At 43.6% G+C, this 22,769-nt stretch overlaps 2 protein-coding genes across 2 annotated transcripts in view; both read left to right on the top strand.

Annotated features, from left to right (window-relative positions):
* The window catches only part of LOC118372752 (vacuolar protein sorting-associated protein 53 homolog), a 31,899-nt gene extending 16,760 nt beyond the window's left edge, over positions 1-15,139 (top strand). Inside the window, exons 10-22 of the mRNA XM_035758748.2 lie at positions 1,537-1,679; positions 2,862-3,003; positions 3,086-3,181; positions 3,408-3,502; positions 4,578-4,820; positions 5,806-5,953; positions 6,027-6,109; positions 6,233-6,311; positions 6,411-6,559; positions 6,657-6,726; positions 6,891-7,028; positions 11,914-12,018; positions 12,259-15,139. Of these exons, the coding sequence (XP_035614641.1) occupies positions 1,537-1,679; positions 2,862-3,003; positions 3,086-3,181; positions 3,408-3,502; positions 4,578-4,820; positions 5,806-5,953; positions 6,027-6,109; positions 6,233-6,311; positions 6,411-6,559; positions 6,657-6,726; positions 6,891-7,028; positions 11,914-12,018; positions 12,259-12,429 (1,662 nt within the window). The 3' untranslated portion in view covers positions 12,430-15,139. The remainder of the gene's footprint in view (positions 1-1,536; positions 1,680-2,861; positions 3,004-3,085; positions 3,182-3,407; positions 3,503-4,577; positions 4,821-5,805; positions 5,954-6,026; positions 6,110-6,232; positions 6,312-6,410; positions 6,560-6,656; positions 6,727-6,890; positions 7,029-11,913; positions 12,019-12,258) is intronic.
* A 304-nt stretch (positions 15,140-15,443) lies between these two features.
* On the top strand, positions 15,444-20,436 carry LOC118372753 (refilin-B-like). Its single transcript, XM_035758749.2, has 3 exons — positions 15,444-16,168; positions 16,401-16,495; positions 16,699-20,436. The coding sequence occupies exons 1-3, from the start codon at positions 15,971-15,973 to the stop codon at positions 17,015-17,017; spliced, it is 612 nt and encodes a 203-aa protein (XP_035614642.1). The 5' UTR covers positions 15,444-15,970; the 3' UTR covers positions 17,018-20,436.
* Positions 20,437-22,769: the final 2,333 nt, after the last annotated feature.

Genomic DNA, 22,769 nt, shown 5'->3' with positions numbered 1-22,769 from the left:
GAATATGATATGATTCTGACAAGCAAGAATTTGAATATGGTTGTTTACATAAATTCATATAATTTTTGGGAGTTATGTATAGTAAGGCATTTGTGAAATTTCTATATAAGTATAGAGTGGCAAAGCGGCTGTGCGTTTGGACAATTAATAGACACTGCAGTAAATAAAATCTAATAAAAACATTGGCCCCTGTCCAGGACCGGAGTCTATGCAGACCGGTGTGCCATAGCCAATCAGAGCTACAGTAGGCCTATATGCAAATAAGCTATTTGCCACATGGGCCTGCCATCATATACATCGAACTGGACTGTGTGTTTACAGGCAGTAGCAACAGCGCGGCTTTAGATCATTAGAACGAACGCCTTCGCCACTAAATACACTTGAATGGATTTCTACGAATGTGTAAATGACCACTTGGGAGTCCTCTTACATCTGGCAACTTCACAGTCCTATTCATCAAACAACCAAGAAAAGATAGCCTATCTCTACCTCAGTTGCCTATGCACATCAACAACAACAAGACCCAAAAACGAATACTTAGACAGAGCAAGATGAGCTAAACAAGGGAACATTAGGTAAACCCTCTCAAACATTGTAGCTTGTTGGCCATCTGCTCTGCTTGCAGATGTGCATAATATGGTGCGACCCTAATCAAAAAGTATTTAATATTTAAAAATGTTTTGCACTGCATGTATCACCGCTGCTGTTGAATGCAGCATTGCTATATGGTGCACTCACAATGTATTGTACTGTAGTTGAGTAGCCAGCCTTCTCAAATGTTGCTGAATTCACTGATGCCAGCGCATCAGGCTGTAATTTCATAAAGTAGATGACTCAACTGTTATACTCGCTTGTGTGTCCTATTCGTTCCGTGGGCCTTGTATTTGACACGTGCGTTAGCCTTTTAGCCACGTTATGACTGACTTGTGATAATTTCCCTGGCTAGTTTGATTGTATTGACATTCCCAGCCTTAGTTCAGTCGTCCGTTTATGTTCTAAACATTTAGTTATTAAAACTGAAACGGTACGTGGAGGCAGCAAACAATGTACCAGGCCAGCTGTGATTTACAACCTGATAGCAATATTTTTTGGAGTACCAAGAACTGCATCCATTGATTCTGCCAACGATGTCTTAATGTTCTTCATGGAATTAAAGTAAAATATAACCTATTTTTAAAACCTCTTATGAAATTGGTTTTGAAGCATAAACTGGGTATTTTATATTTTTTTACTGATATTATGATGGTCTGTTTCACATCTGCGAAGTAGTTAAAACGCTGTCAGCTCGACTTAGTTTAAAGGCGGCCATTTTGGGTCCATTACACGAGGGATCTTCGGTAGGTACAAATGGGGATAATGGACACAAAATATATATTTTAGTTTGTGGTCCAAACACAAACTAGTATTTCTTCCTTTGTAGATCATGTGAATCATAATTGAGATGTACATTGACTGATCTTAAATAATGCTAGTGTTGTGACAGTGTGTCTGTGGATCCTCCACCTAAAAGTGTGTTTGTCCACTGACCTGACTCAGGTAGCTTGGCTGGATAAGATTGACCGGCGCTACGCCTGGATTAAGCGTCAACTGGTGGACTATGAGGAGAAGTACGGACGCATGTTTCCTGAAGAGTGGTGTATGACTGAACGCATCGCTGTGGAGTTCTGCCACATCACCAGGTACACACACACACACACACACACACACACACACACACCCTGTACTGGAAACTGTTGACAGCTAGAGCCTCACTGTGATCACATTCTATCAACTGTTGTAATAGTTGTTCTCCTCTATCATCCAAACGCTATTCAGTATACATTTGATTTACCGTAATTGCTGGACTATAAGCCGCTACTTTATTCCCACGCTTTGAACCTTGCGGTTTATACAATGACGCGGCTAATTTATGGATTTTTCCCGCTTTCACAGGATTCATGCCGCCAAAAAACTGAGCACCGTCACATAATGTGACGTAAAATCGAGCGCGCTCAAACTTCCCATCATTCTGATTACGGTAGTAATTTTGTCACCCTCATCATGGCAAAGACACGGAGAAATGCATATGATGCAGCTTTCAAGTTGAAGGCGATCGATCTGGCTGTTGGAAAAGGAAATAGAGCTGCTGCACGGGAGCTTGGCCTTAATGAGTCGATTATAAAACTTTGTAAACAGCAGCGTGAGGAACTGACTCAGTGCAAAAAGACAACAAACAAAGCAAATGGCCCAAAGTATTTGCAGCCACTCGACATCAGTGTAAATCCTGCATTTAAGGTGGCGCTCCGTGTTCAGTGGGAGGCTTGGATGACAAGTGGGGAGAAATCCTTCACTAAAACGGGCTGCATGCGAAGAGCAACTTATGGTCAAGTCTGCCAGTGGGTCCTGACAGCGTGGAGCATTGTCAAAAAATCCACTATCATCAACGGGTTTCAAAAGGCTGGACTGCTGCGTGTTGAAGGGGCAGCATGAGCTCAGCGGGGTATTTGCCTCCGGATGAAAGTGACGAGAGCGACAATGAAAACGATCCAACATCGGTTGAAGCAATTCTGAGGCTATTCAACTCCGACACCGAAGGAGATGACTTCAGTGGTTTCAGTGCACAGGAGGAGGAAGATAGTGACCAAGTTCATTTGTTTCAATGTACCGGTAGGCACCTGCGGCTTATAGACATGTGCGGCGTATTTATGTACAAAATACATGTTTTTTAATAATTCAGTGGGTGCGGTTTATATTCAGGTGCGCTTAATAGTCCAGCAATTACGGTAGTCTTTGTTAGCCTACATGAGCACTGACCTGCTATCACAATAATTCATGCTGCTTTGTAATGTGTTGACAACCCTATGTGTCTGTGTGTCATCCAGGACAGAGCTGGCCAAAGTGATGCGGACGCGGGCCAAAGAGATCGAGGTCAAGCTGCTTCTGTTTGCCATTCAGAGGACCACCAACTTCGAGGGGCTGCTCGCCAAGCGCTTCTCTGGGTGCACCCTCACCGACGGGCCCGGGGTTAGACACACACACTCACACTCAATCAATCAATCAATCATCATCTTTGGGCCATCATTGCTGACACTAGTGTTGTTTTCAGGTGAAGAAGCCGGAGACACCACTGGAGTCTACCAACCCTTTCCTGGAGGACGAGATTGGAGAGGATGGGTCAGAGATGGAGGAGGATCTGGATAGGGTAAGACGTGTTTGAGATGACCCTGTCTGAACATCCACCTTGATAGGTATAGGCTGACCTACTGAGGTTATTTTCTGTGTCATGGTGACTCATTATGGGAATATCTCTAGAAGGATCTCGATAGGACCTTTTACGGGATGACTTTGGAAAGAAAATACTCATCCCCAAGAGAGAAATCATGAGTAGTAATTACATCCTACATTGTTGACCATTTTCCGCTCCCCAGCCCAAGAAGCACAAGGCTCCTGACAACCCCTTCCATGGCATTATTTCCAAGTGCTTCGAGTCTCATCTCTATGTCTACATCGAGTCTCAGGACAAGTGAGTTGTGTGTGATGTAGTGTGTGAGTGATGTAGAGATCTGGCACATATTTGTGTGCCCAGAACTTTTCCTTTCTCCCTCATTAGCCCTGTCGTTCCCTCTTGTTTCTGTTTCTTCCGGTTTCTCTCTGCTGGGGCTGAAATGGTTCCTATGAGCTGCATGACCACAGACGCTGAAAAAGAGGGATTGAAAAGTGATGCTGCAGCAGATTGTTCTTCTCCTTCTCTTCCTCCCTCTCTCTAATCCTTTTTTTTCTCTCTCACTCTCTATTTCTCTCTCACTCTCTTTCCTCTACCTCACCTCCTTCCACCCTCCCCCTCAGAAATGTGGTCTCCCCAGAAACGAGGCACTTATCTGAGGCTTGTTCGTCTCGCGGCAAACCCTAGTATTGGATCTCTGGAGCATTTGGTGTTTGTCAGTCTGACTGGGACTTACATTATCTGGCTATGGCTTCCTTTCACAACAGACATGGCCAGACGATTCTACATTAGGCGTTTCCAAAGCAGCTTGTCTCAATGGAATACAACAGGAGAGAGAATAGTGACCTGATTGTTCATACAAAGTAGATTTTGTTTTTTGTCCTTGGCTTCATTTTACAGTAACAGTGGGGTAAAGTAATAGATCATAACAGCCGTTTAGACATTGATATCAAAGTACAGTGAAGACAGCCGCAATAGAGGGAGAATCTCCTACCCTGTCTGTCTCTTCCATTTTTATCATCACTGAACTTTGTGTGGCAGGTTGGCGTTTGTCATGAGTCTTGCTCTGGAGGCAGCTCTGCAGAGTGGTCACTTGCTGGCACAGCCACAATGCCATAAAATCTGATTTTATACCTATCCATAACTACACTGCTAACCCTAATGCTAAACCTAACATTTAGACCAAAAAGCTAATTTGAGTTTTTATGAATATTTATGATGAAGCCAATTTTGAATTTTCAGCTGGCCCATCTAGTGTAAATCGCTCAGTTCTGTCTCCAGGGCAAGATTCATGGCAATAAATGTCAACCTGCGTGTGTGTGCTGGTATCTGGGGCTCATCACTGAACTGTGTGTGTTATTGTAATTGTTGTCAGGAACCTGGGGGAGATGATTGACCGTTTTGTGTCAGACTTCCGGGCGCAGGGCCCCCCCAAGGCGGGCACGGAGGACGGTGGAGCGGTGCTGCCCAGCTGTGCTGACCTGTTTGTCTACTATAAGAAGTGCATGGTGCAGTGCTCTCAGCTCAGCACAGGGGAACCTATGATCGCCTTCACCACCATCTTCCAGAAGTACCTCAGAGAGTATGCCTGGAAGATACTGTCTGGAAACCTGCCCAAGTAATTTACTACAGCCTAGCCTAATGATGATCAGATTTATTTGTGTGATGTAGGTCTAGTAATTATTTTTTAAGTGCTTTTTAATCAGGCTGCTCACATACTGTATTGGGCCCTAGAACCAGGATGGCCGGTTGCAGTACTTCCCAGTACGGGTTCTGGAAGACCACCGTGTACTCTGGTCTTCATTCAAACCATTTTTTGGATGATTTCTGGCTTTGCTAGGGAAAATATTCTAACACAAGTTGAACTATGACAACCAGTATAAACTGTGGCCTGCTAGGAGCTAGACTGGGACAAATGCTTCTGTCAAAGCAAGATTACAATTCTGAAAGATGATATACGCTATCATTTGCTTCAATTCCCTTTTGATGAAGGAATCTGACAGTTTGTTCATTCAGAAGAGTGATCCGTCATTCTCCGGGGTTTGTTTGATAGTTCATGTGTTTAGTCGTCACTGTGTTTGATCGTCTGGGTTTGCATGTCATGTGGTGCTGGAGATGTTTACATCGCGGTGAGGACTAATACTTCATGAGCGAAAACATCTTTGGCTCGCTGGCCACATTATAAGACCTATTATTCACTGTGGTTGATAGACATGCACACACACAGACCTCTTGTGTGGTTTGTGTGTGTGTGTGTATTGGTTTGTGGAGTTTTAAAGGGGGCCCTTTGGGGGTTGGAGCTGTGTTGGTTTTCCCAGAAATCTCGGCTGTGGCGTTTATTAATGAGAGGGAGGCGGTTTAGCCATGTTGCCATGGTAACCATGCCCCTCTGTCTGTGTGTATGTCTCTGGCTGTCTCAATTATACAAAACTTTCTTTGAATTATAACCTGTAACTAGAGACAGGAGTTTCTGCTTGTCAGTTCACACTAGGTCCCAGAGTTTTCCCTTTAGAGCTCATGTGAGCAGACTTCTGTCCCTAATTCACGAGAGAACTATTGACTATTTTTCTCAATCTCTCTCTCATACTCTCTCTGTCTCTCAGGACTAGCAGTAACAGTGGAGGACTGACCATCAAGAGTCTACTGCAGGAGAAGGAGGGTTCGGAGGCTGCTAAGTTCACTCTAGAGGAGCTGTGCCTCATCTGTAGCATTCTCAGTACTGCAGAGTACTGTCTGGCCACAACACAGCAGGTTAGAACACACACACACAAACACACTCAAACGGGCCTGGACTTAATGTTAAACTATTCTGTGTCTGTGTCAGTTGGAGGAGAAGCTGAAGGAGAAGGTGGATAAGAACCTGGTGGAGAGAATCAACCTGACTGGAGAGATGGACACATTCAGCAAGTACGTACCAAATCCTAGGAGCAATTTCTGCCAACTCAAAATGAACAATAGTTTGAGATAAAGTGGAATAATTGGATGTGAAGTCCCATGACGGTCAACTCTGTCTCTTTCTGTGTCTGTCAGTGTGATCTCCAACAGTATCCAGTTGCTTGTTCAGGACCTGGACGCTGCCTGTGACCCTGCTCTCACTGCCATGAGCAAGGTGGGACACCCACTGCATTCCTCTCCTCCTTACACTGTCATATTTTATTTTCACTTTCAACCATTCCCTCACTGTCCCTCTTGGTCTCCTTCCCTCTAGATGCCATGGCAGAGCGTAGAGCATGTAGGTGACCAGAGTCCCTATGTGACGTCAGTCATCATGCACATCAAACAGAACGTCCCCATCATCAGAGATAACCTGGCCTCCACACGAAAATACTTCACCCAGTTCTGCATCAAGTTCACCAAGTGAGTTACTTCCCTCTTCACTGTTCGTCAATGTGTGTGAGGAAGACTTGGTACTCCCATTGACAAGATTCTATCTTGTCTTTTTTTTCCCCCTCAGCTCTTTCATTCCTAAGTTCATCAACCACTTGTTCAGGTGTAAGACTATCAGCATGGTGGGGGCTGAACAGGTAAACATACTTACCCTTTTATGTCATTAGCCTTTACCTAAGTAGAATTATGCTTATGGTCTCCATAATGATAACTTTTTGAAAATTGTTTGTTTGCTACCTGTAGCTGATAATTCAGCTAGTTTTATTGGTAACATTGTTTCTTCTTCTGCTTTGTTCTTCAGCTCCTCCTGGACACCCACTCCCTGAAGACAGTGTTGTTGGATCTGCCCTCTATAGGCTCTCAGGTGGTCCGCAAGGCCCCAGCCAGCTACACCAAGATAGTCGTGAAGGGGATGACCCGCGCTGAGATGATCCTCAAGGTGAGCCCTGTGACACTATAAAGCATAATTCAGAGTCTACAGACGCCGAGACGCGTTAGTCCGACGTCCCATTGTGACAGATTCACGGCTCTAAGACCACCAGCCGCGCGAGACGCACAGCTCGAACGCGCACCTTCCCCAAAATTCCCAACCAACGCAGCTCCTCTATTATTTGAATGTGTTGACCGTTGGAGAAGTTGCATAAGCCGCACTGAGAATTGGAAATGTATGAAAGCCAGTGGTCAAATGTTCTAGAACACTGCTGCGTGTATATGTACACGTTTCAGACACTGATAGGTGCTTAACACTACCACGCAGCAATGTTTCTCTTCAACCATGCTACAACGTTTCTGTGCAAAAACGTTTCATTACAGCCACTTCTATCTAAGCCTAACCTTAACCCACGCTTCAAGGTTAATCCTAACCATTAACCTCTACCCTTTAAATACACTGGCTTGGTTAAACATGACTATAGCCACTGTTCATTCCTGTGTTCTGGCATTAAATAATAAGACTAAATACAGGCTATTGTCTAAGTTTTGTGCAGTTTGACCACTGAGCCAAGTATGAACATTGTCTGACTTGACCAGATTATCGATTTAAGTTATATTTTCATTGAATAACTGCATGTTTACAGGCTAATTCTTTCTTTTTAACCCGACCAAGGAAAGAGTTTTATGCCGAAGTTCCCAGTAGAAGGCCACCTCACATTAGGTAGCTGAGGAATAGGAACTGAACTGTACCCCTGGGTTTTAATGAGAGAGACAGGAGAGGAAGGTAGGCTTTAAAACACATATGCGGACGTGCACGCACACACACAGCGTGTCGATCAGCTGAAGCCAAGAGAGGTGTGAATGGTTAGGGAATGCAGGCATCCGCGTATACTCACACAAGCAAACACACACACACACTTTTTGGGAATGCTCACACGCATCAGACACATGTATCCATGGCTTGTCTCTTCTACAGAGTAAATACAGTCTGATTGGTTGACCTTGCCCCAGGGTTAGCCAATAGAATGCAGAAAGACAATGGCACACACCGGTCTTCTCAGACAAACCCCACCCTGCCCTAGAGCCTATCCTCTCACCCTGCCCTAGTCCAGTTACATCTGCCCCCAAGGCTTGTGACCCGATCCCAGAGGAAATTTCCCTCACCCCCTTGTCACACATACACACGCTTAACTGCCTGCCTTAAAGGAATGCAGTCTCGATGTCTGTCTAATGGGTTGTTTTAATGGTCAGCCTGGGACCTGCTCTAATGGTCAGGCTGATCTGTTTTATTGGTCAGCCCGGGACCTGCTCTAATGGTCAGGCTGATCTGTTTTATTGGTCAGCCTGGGACCTGCTCTAATGGTCAGGCTGATCTGTTTTATTGGTCAGCCCGGGACCTGCTCTAATGGTCAGGCTGATCTGTTTTATTGGTCAGCCCGGGACCTGCTCTAATGGTCAGGCTGATCTGTTTTATTGGTCAGCCTTGGACCTGCTCTAATGGTCAGGCTGATCTGTTTTATTGGTCAGCCCGGGACCTGCTCTAATGGTCAGGCTGATCTGTTTTATTGGTCAGCCCGGGACCTGCTCTAATGGTCAGGCTGATCTGTTTTATTGGTCAGCCTGGTACCTGCTCTAATCATGCTACATCAGCCACAGCCATCAGAGCCTAAACTATTCTATTCTGAGCACAACCAATAGGACTACTGAAGTTACAAGCAACGCCTCTTCTCCCTTTCTGTGTTTCTTGTCAAGATTATATATCAGATTATTTTATACAAATCAATTTCTAGTTACCAGATATTCAGTATATGTGGCCTTTCTTTTCTGCTTGTACGATAAACATGCCAATCCACAAAGCAATAATTTGCCCTGAATTACACATCTTGCTTCACACATTGCATCTATCAGCCGTTAGACAACGCTTCAAAATGTCCACCCACTCGCCCATAGTGCTTTGCAACAACCTTAGACATTCACAACTGGTAAGTGGCCTCTCCTCAGTGTCGTCACCCAGGATGTGTATGGATGATTCCACATGTGAAACACACAAGGCTCTTAGTCCATAGAGGAATGCCTTGAATATGTTTACATACAGTAATGGGCGGCAGACGAAGGGGAATGTGTGGAAGGCCTTGAACAGTCATACAAGGTTTGTAGAGTTGTTCTCTTCAACTTTTTTTTTATTTCACCTTTATTTAACCAGGGAGGCCAGTTGAGAACAAGTTCTCATTTACAATTGCAAAGCAGTGTGACAAAAACAACAGTTACACATAAACAAACATACAATAGAAAAGAAAAATAGAAAAATCTATGTACAGTGTGTGCAAATGTAGACGAGTAGGGAGGTATAAGGCAATAAATAGGCCATAGAGGCAAAATAATTTAGCATCCACACTGGAGTGATAGATGTGCAGATGATGATGTGCAAGTAGAGATACTGGGGTGCAAAAGAGCAACAACAACAACAAATAACAATATGGGGATGAGGTCGTTGGGTGGGCTATTTACAGATGGACTATGTACAGCTGCAGCGATCGTTTAGCTGCTCAGATAGTTGATATTTAAAGTTGGTGAGGGAAATAGTCTCCAACTTCAGTGATTTTTGCAATTCGTTACAGTCACTGGCAGCAGAGAACTGGAAGGAAAGGCGGCCAAATGAGGTGTTGGCTTTAGGGATGATCAGTGAGATACACCTGCTGGAACGTGTGCTACGGGTGGGTGTTGTTATCGTGACCAGTGAACTGAGATAAGGCGGAGCTTTACCTAGCATGGACTTGTAGATGACCTGGAGCCAGTGGGTCTGGCGACGAATATGTGGCAAGGGCCAGCCGACTAGAGCACACAGGTCGCAGTGGTGGGTGGTATAAGGTTCACATTCAGCATCTCCAATCCAAAATTAAATCTAGAATTGTCTTCCTATTTTGCAGCAAAGCCTCCTTCACTCATGCTGCCAAACATACCCTAGTAAAACTGACTATCCTACCGATCCTTAACTTTGGTGACGCTCATTGGTCAGGTCGCAGTTGTAAATGAGAACTTGTTCTCGACTAGCCTACCTGGTTAAATAAAGATGAAATAAAAATGTAAAGAAATAAGAGTCATCACTGTGGGCCCATCACCTGAACATGTTGTAATACGGTATCGTCACGCCTAGAATGAAAACCTCCAGGCTTCTAACTGAAAATGTACTTTTTTTAAAGTAAAAACAATTACAGGGGGCAGTTTGGAAAAAACGAATTCCGTCAGAATAGTTCTCTGTAATAACGGACATTCTGGAGTAATAATTACATAACCAACGTTCTCTACTAATACTAGTCCAGTGTGAATGGGGCTTTGGTCACGTGCATGCGATGTGTCACGTAAAGAGAGCAAGGGTGGAGGGAATGTTTTTCCTAAGGATTTCGGTAAAATAACTTTTCAGTCAGAAATGGCTGTAATTATGTTGCAGCTTCAGCAACACGGGCAGCGTGATGAACACTGTTGATGTTGTGTGGTGGTTACTGCAGCAGAGAGAAGAGTGAGACAATGGGTGCTTGTTTTAGTCACTCGCTATCTTTAAAACATAATAATACACAGCGCAGCAAGTCTGAGCCCAGCCCGGCACAGTCAAATCAGTTGCTGGTCGGACTCCCTCTAGTCATTTGTGTGTCTTTATTAATTTAATCAAAGAGTGTGCTTAAAGCATCAGTCAAGCTCAGTGAATATAGTTTATTTGATTAAAACACATAGGATGTGTCATTATATGGAAAAATAATACACATCTTAATATGTCTACCAATCGGTCCAAAGAGCAGATGACTCTTAGTCAATCGAGGTTTTCTGATGTTGTCTGGGACAACCCCAGAACAAAGTAAAAGTTATGGTGATGATGACTATGTAGTAAAGTAGGTTAGGCTGTCTTGAGTATAATGTGTAGACCTGTTCTGGTTAGTCTGTCTATAGGTTGTTTCTGTCTCTAGCTCATTTAGCCCTCGTTGGCCTGTGAGATGTGTTTTTTTCCATGCTCTCCAGCCCTCTATCCACCCACCCCAGCCCTCTTCCCCACCACCAGAGCTTTCTTCTGGGGAGGGAGTGGAAAGGCTTCAACACCCCTCCACCCACCTCCTTTTAGCGTGGATGTTTTTTTCCTCTCACTCTCCCCTTCTCCCTCCCTTTCTTTCTCTAGTTTTTACGAGCTAACTACAACACAGTCCCTCCAGGCTTTCCCTGGGCCTCCCTCCAGGACAGTTGCTTAATAAATCACTCTGACCAGAGGGGAAGGAACCTCAAAAATTCCAGACAATCCACATCGTTCCATGTCCTGTCTCTCCTCTCTGTATCTCTCTCTGGTTTCGCTCTCTTATGTATTTTTGCCCACACTCCTTAGGCACAGAGAGAGGGCGGGAGGGCTTGGATATTGGTGTGTGGGTGAGGGAGAAATGTTTTGGGTGGAGAAAATTAGCTTTTGAAGGGTTACGATTTATTTAATTTTTTATTCAGTGGGACCTGTTAACCATGTTTTCTGTCACTCTGTAGCAAGCAACTTCAATCTATCTCAATGCTAAGCCCATAGGGCTCTTGTCAAAAGTAGTGCACTATGTGGTGAATATAATGCAATTTTGGATGCAGTGAGTGTAATGTTGGGGCTTTGTTTGAAGCTTTAACTACTTGCACACTGTCTGGTCTGATAGTGGACTAACTCTGAGGCCTGTTTGTTCTTACAGGCCACACACACACACTTATCACGCACATGCATACACACAGAGTTTATGAATCAGTTTGAGTCTGCTGGGAGTTGGTCGTCCCATCAAGGCTCTTGTGAAAGGGGGATCTAAAAAAAACACGCTGCACTTCAGTATTGAGATGTGAATGTATGAGCAACACTGATGTCTCTACCCCTCCCCCCTCTACAGGTGGTCATGGCCCCCCATGAACCATCTGTGGTGTTTGTGGATAACTACATCAAGCTCCTTGCTGACGGGAACCCAGAGACTTTCCAGAAAACTCTGGATATGAAGGTAAGGGCCACTTCGATTGGGTCCACTTGTTTTGTCTCAATGATGTCACCTGTTTTCAACAGTTATCTCCTACTTCCTCTGTTGTCTTGTTTCCTCTTGCAATAACTGATGTGTGTGTGTGTGTGTGTGTGTGTGTGTGTGTGTGTGTGTGTGTGTGTGTGTGTGTGTGTGTGTGTGTGTGTGTGTGTGTGTGTGTGTGTGTGTGTGTGTGTGTGTGTGTGTGTGTGTGTGTGTGTGTAGGGTTTGAAGCGCAGTGAGCAGAGCAGCATGTTGGAGCTCTTCAGACAGAGGTTACCCACTCCACCCTCGGGGACCGATGGAGGCCCCTCTCTCTCCTTCAGCACCCCCACCCCTGAGCAGGAGAACTCACGCATACGCAAACTGGAGAAGCTCATCAAGAAGAGACTCTGAGTGGACACACACACTTGCACTCACACACATCACCATACCACACACAAATTATTCCAGTAATTCATCTTGAATACTTGTTCCTGCTCTGTTTAATCATAACAGAGAATTGCAGGCAGAGTAAAGACATGATTGTTTCATTTTTGTTAGGAGCATTAATATGAACCTCATGATTTCAAAGTAAACTGTCGGATTATGAAGACATGTCCTCAGCTGCAGAGCTGTTCGCACTTATGACTCATTTACTTCTGTATTTCTTTTCTGCTTCTCTTTTTATGACACTAAATAACCAAGCTTTGTAAATGTCGTTAAATGTAGACTATATCATACACACACTATGCATTTTAGCAAAATGTGTTTGCACTTAAAACAGAATCAAGAGCTACTAATTAAAAATGGCTTTAGGAGCAATTTGTTGCCGCTTTGGCACCTATCCTCCCAGTCCCAGACTGAGAATAAGGAACTTCAATGTGTTTGAAGCTAACATTTTCAGAATGTTCTCCTAATGTTTTCAGAATGTTCTCCTCGTGTTTTCAGAATGTCATTGTTCTCCACCTCTCCAGTCTGTCGTATTTTATTGTGTTTCTCTTAGTTCCCTGTTCAAGTGGAGGATGCAGTTAGTTAGGAGTTTGTGTATGTTTCTAGTTTCCCTTCACAACGGGAACAGTCTCTGGGTGGATGGACCACATCTCACCATGCATTGCTGTCTCCAGGTTCTTAAGGCCCCAGGTCTGGGACAGAGAGGATCTCTGTGTCATGTCTCCTCAATTAGACAGGAGACAGTCTCTGTCAGTACGTTGTAACAAGGAACTCGTGTTCAATGTTGTGGATATATTGTACAAAATTATATTGTCTAAACCTATTTTATTTTCTGTTATTCCAGGCCCCTGTGTTTGACACTGACAGTCCTAGATTACCTGTCAATCATAATAAAAACTTGCCAGAAGATATGACCCTACCGTTATGCTTGTTTACACTGTGCTGCACTGGGGTTGGAATGCAATCATGGTTACATCAAGACACCGTGGAGCTGGCACAAGATATGGGTTGGAAAACGTACCTCAATGCAGGGATGGGATATGCCACTGTACACCTCAGCCATTTTGGAATGGCAGTACCAGCCGATTAGCTCCTTTGTTGTTCAAGTGACTCCACTGGCTACTGTTATCTAGCATGAGGACAAAAATTGACTTTTCTGGGAAAACCATTTGCATTTCAATCTTTTCAATGGATCAGTGCAACTAAAGGTACAATTTGGAGTACAGTAGCATATCCCATCCCTGCATTGAGGTGTGTTTTCCGACCCATATCTTGACCCGGCTCCACGGTGTCTTAATGAAACCATGATTGTGTTCCGACCTCAGTGCAGCTCAGTGTAAACCCACATCTCTCTCTAGCCTAGTCCAGAGGTATATTCATTAGTCCAAACAAAAACAATAGTTTATTTTGGACAAATTCAGGTAGATACCTCCCCGTTTCGTTCAGTTTGCTCCCGTTTAAGAAACATTTTGCAACGGAATCGGCCTAATGAATAGGCCCAGTTGAGGTTAAACTTTTACAGGGGTATTTTTTTCCAGGGGGAGGTGAAGGGGAGTTCCCATGTTTAGTTTTGTTGCCTTTCATGTTTCCTCTCCAATCAGCTGTGAGGGGGTGTTTCCTTTCCTCTATTTCACTGCAAAACAATGAAACCCTTTGAAGGTAGCGAAATTTGAAGACAGGCTGGCGGGACAATCCTCAATCCCTTCTATGCTCTTTTTAGGGTTGGTATCTTCTGGCAAATTTGAATTATGATTGACAGGTAATCTAGGCCTGTCAAACACAGGGTCCTGGAATAACAGAAAATAAAAAGGTTTAGACAATATATCATAAATAGAAAACTATATAATTGTGTGTAATATATCCTTGTTCAACAGTGAACATATGAGTTCCTCTGTTAGACAGGGAATTACACTGAGAAGTTAGCACAGTGATGCTCGTGGAGAACAATAATATAAGGAACACAGTTCCTTTTAAATACTGTCATTGATCTAATTATTTCTACTGTTACCTGCTTCAGATGAAGTAGTTATTGCATGTAATAGCAAACACCCTGGAGTAGTTATTGCATGTAATAGCATACACTCTGGATCAGTGGTCTTTTGGATCGGTTCATATATACAGGAAAATGTATAATTTGGTGGTGTAGCAGGAGAATAAGGATGAGGTTTGAATAATGTGTGTATGGTCAAGTATCTATTGTAAATCATTGTAGCTGGGACATGAACGATTGGTGTTGGATTTCATCCTTGGAAAGCCTTCTCCCATCCCAATAGTCCTGCAAATTGATAAATGTATGTATAATCTAGTCATGCTATTATGCTTTTGATGTACACATTCCAGCCTTCAGTTCATAAGAAGAAAAACATGTTACTTTGTATTGTCAGAGTAATAGGCTACTGTAATGGTAACTGTACTGTAATGGTAACTGGTGAAAAGCACTAATACGAGGGCTCCCGGGGGTGTAACAAAAATACATCTTAGAACTAGAGGAGTCACTTCAGACAGCCTCATTCGAAACCAAGCTGTATCACAACCAGCTGTGATTGGGAAGCCCATGGGGTGGCGCACAATTGGCCCAGCGTCATTCGTGTTTAGTCGGTGTAGGCAGTCATTGTAAATACGATTTTTTTTCTTAACTGACTTGCCTAGTTATATAAAAAAAAAAATAGTTTGCTATCATGTTTTTCTTGTCTAAAAAAAATGTATCATACGCCTATCTCTCCTAGTCCAGGGGTGTAATCATTTGTCTAAAGAAAAACAAGAGTTTATATTGAACAAATTCATATCGATCACGTTAAAAGAAATGTCTTGCAACAGAATCAGCCTAATGAATTGGCCCAGTTAAACTTCGACAAGGGTACTTTTTTCAAGGGGGAGGCCAGAACGAGAGTTCCCATGTTTTGTTGCCTTTCATGTTTCCTCGCCAATCAGCCGTGAGCGGGCGTTTTAAAAGGCGTTTCCATTCCTCTAGTTCACTGCAAAAACAATGAAACCCTTTGAAGGGAGAGAAATTTTAAGACCGATATAGACATTTGAAGACAGATAGACAGGACAATGCGCTGTGCCTTCTCATGTGTTTTTTTTTACGTCAGTGCCTGTGACACGTAGCTTGAGTTCACTATTTTGTCAACTTTCAAAGCCACAACGATTTATGATGAGTCTCTTATTTCGAAGGGCAAAACAGAATGAATTTTTGAAATGTTCGTTGACTTATGAAGGATTTAAATAGCATGCTGTAAGATATTTTGTTTAGACGCGCGACAGTCGTAAACCGTATCCTATTGCCAAGCAATAGAGGTTGATTCAAGCCAATTGCCGTCGGCAGAGTTGATTGGTCATTGGGAAGTTACCCGACGTGGAGGATCGATTACATTCAAGGAAGGACACCTCTATGAGTTGGAAATAAAGTTTATCTACAGTTCTGCAAACTCATCGCGCAGTAGGCTAAAATCTTGTTTGGGAGCGGCTCGTTTATCTTGTTTTTAAGGACTTTTTTTGTAAAGCAATGGTGGGCAGACTAAACTTGCTGAATGTATGTGACAACGACCCATTGGACATGAGCTGCAAAGCCGAGCGGGGACTTGACAGCCCGGACTCCGGACTACCCCCCAGCCCCAGTCCGAGCCACTGGCTGTTGCCTGACTGCAGGGATAAAGGTGCCATAAGCCCGGTGTCTGAAGAAGAGAGCAGAGGGTCATCCTTGGTACGTAGGCTGTCGCACGTGTTACATTAACTGCGAACATCCTGTTATGAAATTGTAAGGCTAAGTTAAAGCATTGTTTCCGAAGTATATAGCCTCTGAATGCGTTTCCCTGCATGGCCCATAGTGAATCTGAGTCATGTCAGTAGTAAATTGGGTCAATAGTCCAAGCCAATCATGTTCACGACGTCTACCAATTATTTGCTCCTTGTGTTCGTGCTGACTATTCTTGCAGGTACCCATTTTATCGATTGGATCTGTTCCTCAGCTGCACACCTTGTCCTACGGGGAGGGCATAGAACTTGATCCACTACTTACCAAGGAAATACGGTATGCTGTTTTGAGTTACTGCATGTAGGCTATGAGTGTGATTTTTTTAAATGGACTTAGCACTCCACTGTGTGCTGTCCACTATTTGTGTAAATACCATTAAACAAATGTGGTGGACCACAGATCAAACTTTGCCATTTCTAAAACTATATCTAGCTGAACATGCAGTGAATTGACACTTGCCCAAATGTTGTCATTCCTAGATACACATCGTCTGTCCACTATGACTCAGAGCGTCACTTTATCCATGACATGGCCATGCAGCCCAGAGGCCTGGGTCTGGAGAACTGCAGCCAGATGGTCCTGGCTGTTCCACACAGCACCTGGAGACACTACAAGACCCAGCTGGACTTCCAGCCTCGCCAACGGGCCCAGCGCTTCCAGAGCACCACCATCGTCTACCCCAAGCGCGCTCGCACCATCTACACAACCGAGCTGAGCTACGACAGTCGCCGGCTTGCCAGGAGATTCATGTCGCGGGTGGAGCTGGAGGCTGCTGACTGGAGTAGGCTACCCCAGTAGGTTAGGGGAAGACTGGGCACGGCCTGGGGGAAAATTCCCTGGGCCCTAAAGGGCCAACCATCCACCAGGCTGACATCACCAATGGATCCAGGTTACAGACAGTCATCTATTAGTTTAGATTGGAAAGCATTGTAGCCTACGTTTGAGTACCAGTCTCAAGAGGGAGGAATCTGATCTGGAGTATCAAACAAATAGCAGGGACATCTGTGTGAGGCTGCCATCTACCAAAGGGTTTATCCATTAGTAGCTAGTAAATATATTTCTCTGGTATGTCAAAGTTGGAGTCATTTTAATGCAGAGTGTTGAACTGTGGACTGAGACCGGTGATGTATCTATACTATCACCGTGGAGGAACTTGTGAACCAGATTTGGAAGTGAAGGATTGTTAGGGAAGTGTAGTCCGGACCATCACTGTGAAAACATTGTGTTTAGGCCTAACCATTGCAGTGGGGCTCAATGAACAATGACCCTACATTATACGATTCTCGGGCAATAGTGGAGTTTCCATTTGGCTTTTGTAAGTATTCACATTTGTAGACACACAGGGAGTTGTCAAATTACTGTCTATTACTGGGCTTTAAAATGTCTCTTCAAATCACAGGGTATTATGGGGTATTGGTTGCACAACATTACTTACCACAAGCAGAATATACTAGACTATATACTGTAACACCAAACCCCATCTTAGTCTTGCCTAAACATACACATTGTCATTTACTGTAAGTATGGTCATGGAGCAGAAAACCAGTTCTTTCAAATTGTAAGTGGGTTTTTTTCTCCCCACAGAGATCATTGCAAATTGATGAAGTTGATATTAGTTGGTAATGAGTAGCAAGAGATTATCCAATGTATCATTATTGTTCTGTTATACATTTTTAGCATTTTCCTAATAGTGAAATATTGTTTTTACTAACATCTTGTGAACTGTCCCTCAACAGTTCATTATCTTTGCCTATCACCTTCTAGTTGCTTCCATAGGTTTTGTTTTATGTATTTATTTGATGCTCATCAACTCCTTCTGGTAGCCTAATAGCAATACACGGCTATCTTCCCTCAAGGTCCTACAAGGATGCACATCTAGAGAACTTGAACTGTCTTGAGATAAGTGCCTTATTGAAGTCAAATGGTATTGCTTTTAAGCTCTGTTTTATAGCAGATTTGAGAAGTTACAATTTTTTTATGTACTCAATATGATACATCAATTCAAAATATAATCTTGTTAGTATCAGGATTTTGTTTTGGTTATCAATTAGGGATGTTCCTAGATGAGTAGAGCTACAATTTTAGTGCAATTACACCAACTCTGAGACAGCTACGCCATCTGCAGGATAGAGAAAGTGCTGCACAGAACCAGAATTATTAGTTTGATAACAGCCCCACCTAGATGTGGTGGTGTGTAATGGCACCACTGCTCTCAAAGTGTCCCTTAGACTGCTTGGGGCTGTTCATCACCCCTTGCTGTGAGGCCAGGTAGCGTTTCCTCTGGTTGGGCTTGGTGGGTACCAGCATTTGGCCATGTCAACGGTGTTTCCTCCTTGTATTTCATTGCCTCTCGCTGGGATTTATTGGGGCAGAGGCTGGTCAGACTTCTGGCCTTGGTCTTTTTGCCGTTGTAACCCTTGAATATGGGTTTGGACCGTGTGGAGGTGCCGTTGATGGCCTGTTGCTGCTCAGTGTTAGTAAGTTAATCTGCTGTGAGTGCAGGACGGCAAATTGGGTTAAGTTGTTTTGATTTCACAGCACTATCACTCAATACATCTGTGTTAAAAAAAATGAAGCTTTAAGCTAATCATTGTTTTATTAAGAGTTGACAGGTAGCCTAGCGGTGCGATTGGACCAGTAACTGAAAGGTCGCTGGTTCGCATCCCAGATGCCCTTGAGCAAGGCACTTAACGCTAATTGCTCTGGATAAGAGCGTCTGCTAAATTACTTAAATATAAAAATGTGCAATACGCATAAGTCGCTCCACAATTGTCTTGGTTGCTAAAATTATAAGTGAACCTAATTTCCGTTTGACAAAACAATGCATAGTGTTGAGAATCATTGTACCGTCTAAACTGCTGTGAAATACAATATATATGTAAAAGTATGTGGACTCCTTCAAATGAGTGAATTTGGCTATTTCAGCCACACCCGTTGCAGACGGGTGTATAAAATCGAACACACAGCCATGCAATCTCCATAGACAAACACTGGCAGTAGAATGGCCTTACTGAAGAGCTCAGTGACTTTCAATGTGGCACCGTCATAGGATTCTACCTTACCAACAAATCAGTTTGTCTCATTTCTGCCCTGCTAGTGCGGCCCCTGTAAACTGTAAGTGCTGTTACTGTGAAGTGGAAACATCTAGGAGCAACAATGGCTCAGCTGCGAAGTGGTAGGCCACATGTTCACAGAACTGGACCACTGAGTGCTGAAGCGATGAAAAATGTATTGTCCTCGGTTGCAACACTCACTACCGTGTTCCAAATGCCAAACGTCAGCTTTAGGGGTGTAAAGCCACATTGGACTCTAGAGCATTGGAAATGAGTTCTTTGGAATGATGAATCATTCTTCAGCATCTGGTAGTCCGACAGACTCATCTGGGTTTGGTGGATGCCAGGAGAGCGATACCTGCCCCAATGTATAGTGCCGACTTTAAAGTTTGGTGGAGAAAAAATAATGGTCTGGGGCTGTTTTTCATGGTTCAGGCTAGGCCTCTTATTTCCAGTGAAGGGAAATCTTATGCTTCAGCTTACAATGACATTCTAGATGATTCTGTGCTTCCAAGTTTGTGGCAACAGTTTGGGGAAGGCCCTTTACTGTTTCAGCATGACAATGTCCCTGTGCACAAAGGGATGTACATACAGAAATGGTTTGTTGAGATCGGTGTAGAAGAACTTGACTGGCCTGCACAGAGCCCTGACCTCAACCCCCATCGAACACCTTGGATGAATTGGAAAGCCGACTGTGGAGCCAGGCCTAATCGCCCAACATCAGTGCCCAACCTCACTAATGCAATTTTGGCTGAATGGAAACAAGTCCCTGCAGCAATGTTCCAACATCTAGTGGAAAGCCTTCCCAGGAGAGTGGAGGCTGTTATAGCAGCAAAGGGGGGGACCAACTCTATATTAATGCACATTATTTTGTAGTGAGATGTTCGACGAGCAGGTGTCCACATACTTTTTGTCATGTAGTGTGTCTTTTCAATAACCAACAATATTGTATTTTCAACTGTTTGAAGCTTTTGTTCAAAACTGAAAGTTAAAGATGCAAAAACAAAAATGAATGGGAAACATCAAAAAAGCCAGTGGTGACCCGTAATGTTTTGAACACCCTACCTGTTTTGCATGTTATTTTGGAATTAATACGTGACACATCAGTTTGCAAACACTGTAAAAATAATTTCAAGAAATCAAGTTAATAAAGCTGCAAACAAACATGGTCTCTTTTTTGCTTTCTTGAGTATAGCAGCTCCAAAATGCAGGTGTTTCAGCCTAGCTCAGTGCTTTCGGTGGTGGGGCAGCTAGCAGAAACCTTAGGGGTTCGTAGTGTTCTCCAGTTGCGCCGTGATTGGCTCAGTGTTCTTTTTTGTTTAATTTTTACCTCCTTTTTCTCCCAATTTTATTTATGGTCTTGGCTCATCGTATAACTCCCCAACGGGATTGTGAGAGGCGAAGGTCGAGACATGCGCCCTCCGAAACATGACCCACCAAACTGCACTCCTTAACACCCACCCGCTTAACCCGGAACTAGCTGCACCAATGTGTCAGAGGAAACACCATTCAACTGACGAATGAAGTCAACCTGCATGCGCCCGGCCCACCACAAGGAGTCGCTAGAGCACGATGAGCAAAGTAAAGGCCCCTCCCCTAACCCGGACGATGCTGGGCCAATTGTGCGCTGCCCTATGGGACTCCACTCATGGGGACACAACGTCACCACAAAATCTACGGGGAGAGCTCAACAATTCAAGCCCCCTGGGTACTGCCATAGTGTTACATTAGAAGTGCCCATCCAAGAAGGCTCAAGGTCATTGCCCACAGATAAAAGGACGTCAAAATACATTATATCTACAGTAGCTTTGATTAGACTGATCATGTCAACATCATACTTTCAAAATCTTAGCTAGAAGTCATCATTATGAATCAAGTCAACAATCTACTGGCAAATCCTTGTCATATGAAGAGAAATTTTAGATAAAATGGATCGGCACTCATCGGCCATTGGACATAAACATTGCAAGTTCGAAATCACAAATTCAATAATGAGTCGTTTGGAAGTATTCAGGGGTAAACTGCAAACACTGCAAAGCAATCACTGACTCCGGAGGAGGTGTCTGCCGTTTTACAGTCCCCTAAAAAATTGTGTTTTCACGTTATTTATAACTTATTTTGTACATGTTTCTGCCACCATCTCTTATGACCAAAAAGAGCTTCTAGATATCAGAACAGCGATTACTCACCCCGTACTGGAAGAATATTTTTTTCTTTAATGAGTCGGACACGAAGGAGTTACTTCTGACGCCCGATAAGGCCCTCATCCTCGTCATGCGCAGGAGGAAGAGACGGAGATATCCAAGGACGTAGGTCTGGATGCCTTGTAAGTATCCAATGGTGAGTGGGTAATCTGTCTTTACCTTCGGTCCTATTAGCCAACGTACAATCATTGGATAATTAAATAGATGAACTACGAGCACGTACAGTGGGGCAAAAAAAGTATTTAGTCAGTCACCAATTGTGCAAGTTCTCCCACTTAAAAGATGAGAGGCCTGTAATTTTCATCATAGGTACACTTCAACTATGACAGACAAAATGAGAAAAAAAATCCAGAAAATCACATTGTAGGATTTTTAATGAATTTATTTGCAAATTATGGTGGAAAATAAGTATTTGGTCACCTACAAACAAGCAAGATTTCTGGCTATGAAAATTACAGGCCTCTCATATTTTTAAGTGGGAGAACTTGCACAATTGGTGGCTGACTAAATACTTTTTTGGCCCACTGTATATCCTACCAACGGGACATTAACTGTAATATGTTATGTTTCACTGAATCGTGGCTGAACGTCAACATAACATAGCTGGCGGGTTTTATGCTGTTTCGGCAGGATAGAACAGCCAGCTCTGGTAAGACAATGGGTGGCGGTCTATGTATATTTGTAAACAACAGCTGGTGCACGGAATCTAAGGAAGTCTCAAGGTTTTGCTTACCTGATAAGCTGTAGACTAAACTATTTACCAAGAGCTTTTTCATCTATATTCTTCGTAGCTGTCTATTTACCACCACAAACCGATGCTGGCATTAAGACCGCACTCAATGAGCTGTATACGACCATAAGCAAACAGGAAAACACTCATCCAGAGGCAGCGCTCCTAGTGGCCAGGGATTTTAATACAGTGAAACTTAAATTAGTTTTACCTAATTTCTATCAGCATGGTAAATGTGCAACCAAGAGGGGAAACAACTCTAAACCAACTTCGTACTACCGTCGCTCGTCGGATGAGGCAGGGCTTGCAAACTATTAGACTACAAAGGGAAGCACAGCCGTGAGCTGCTCTGTGACACAAGCCTACCAGACGAGCTAAATTACTTCCATGCTCGTTTCGAGGCAAGTAACACTGAAACAGGCATGAGCGCATCAGCTGTTCCGGATGACTGTGTGAGCACACACTCTGTAGCCGATGTGAGTTAAACCTTTAAACCGGTCAAGGCCATAGGCAGAGTTGCAAAGAAAAGCCATATGTCAGACTGGCCAGAGACACTGGACAGA

Source organism: Oncorhynchus keta, chromosome 18 (assembly GCF_023373465.1).
Source record: "Oncorhynchus keta strain PuntledgeMale-10-30-2019 chromosome 18, Oket_V2, whole genome shotgun sequence".
Classification (NCBI taxonomy): domain Eukaryota; kingdom Metazoa; phylum Chordata; class Actinopteri; order Salmoniformes; family Salmonidae; genus Oncorhynchus; species Oncorhynchus keta.
This window is presented reverse-complemented; position numbering and strand designations above follow the sequence as displayed.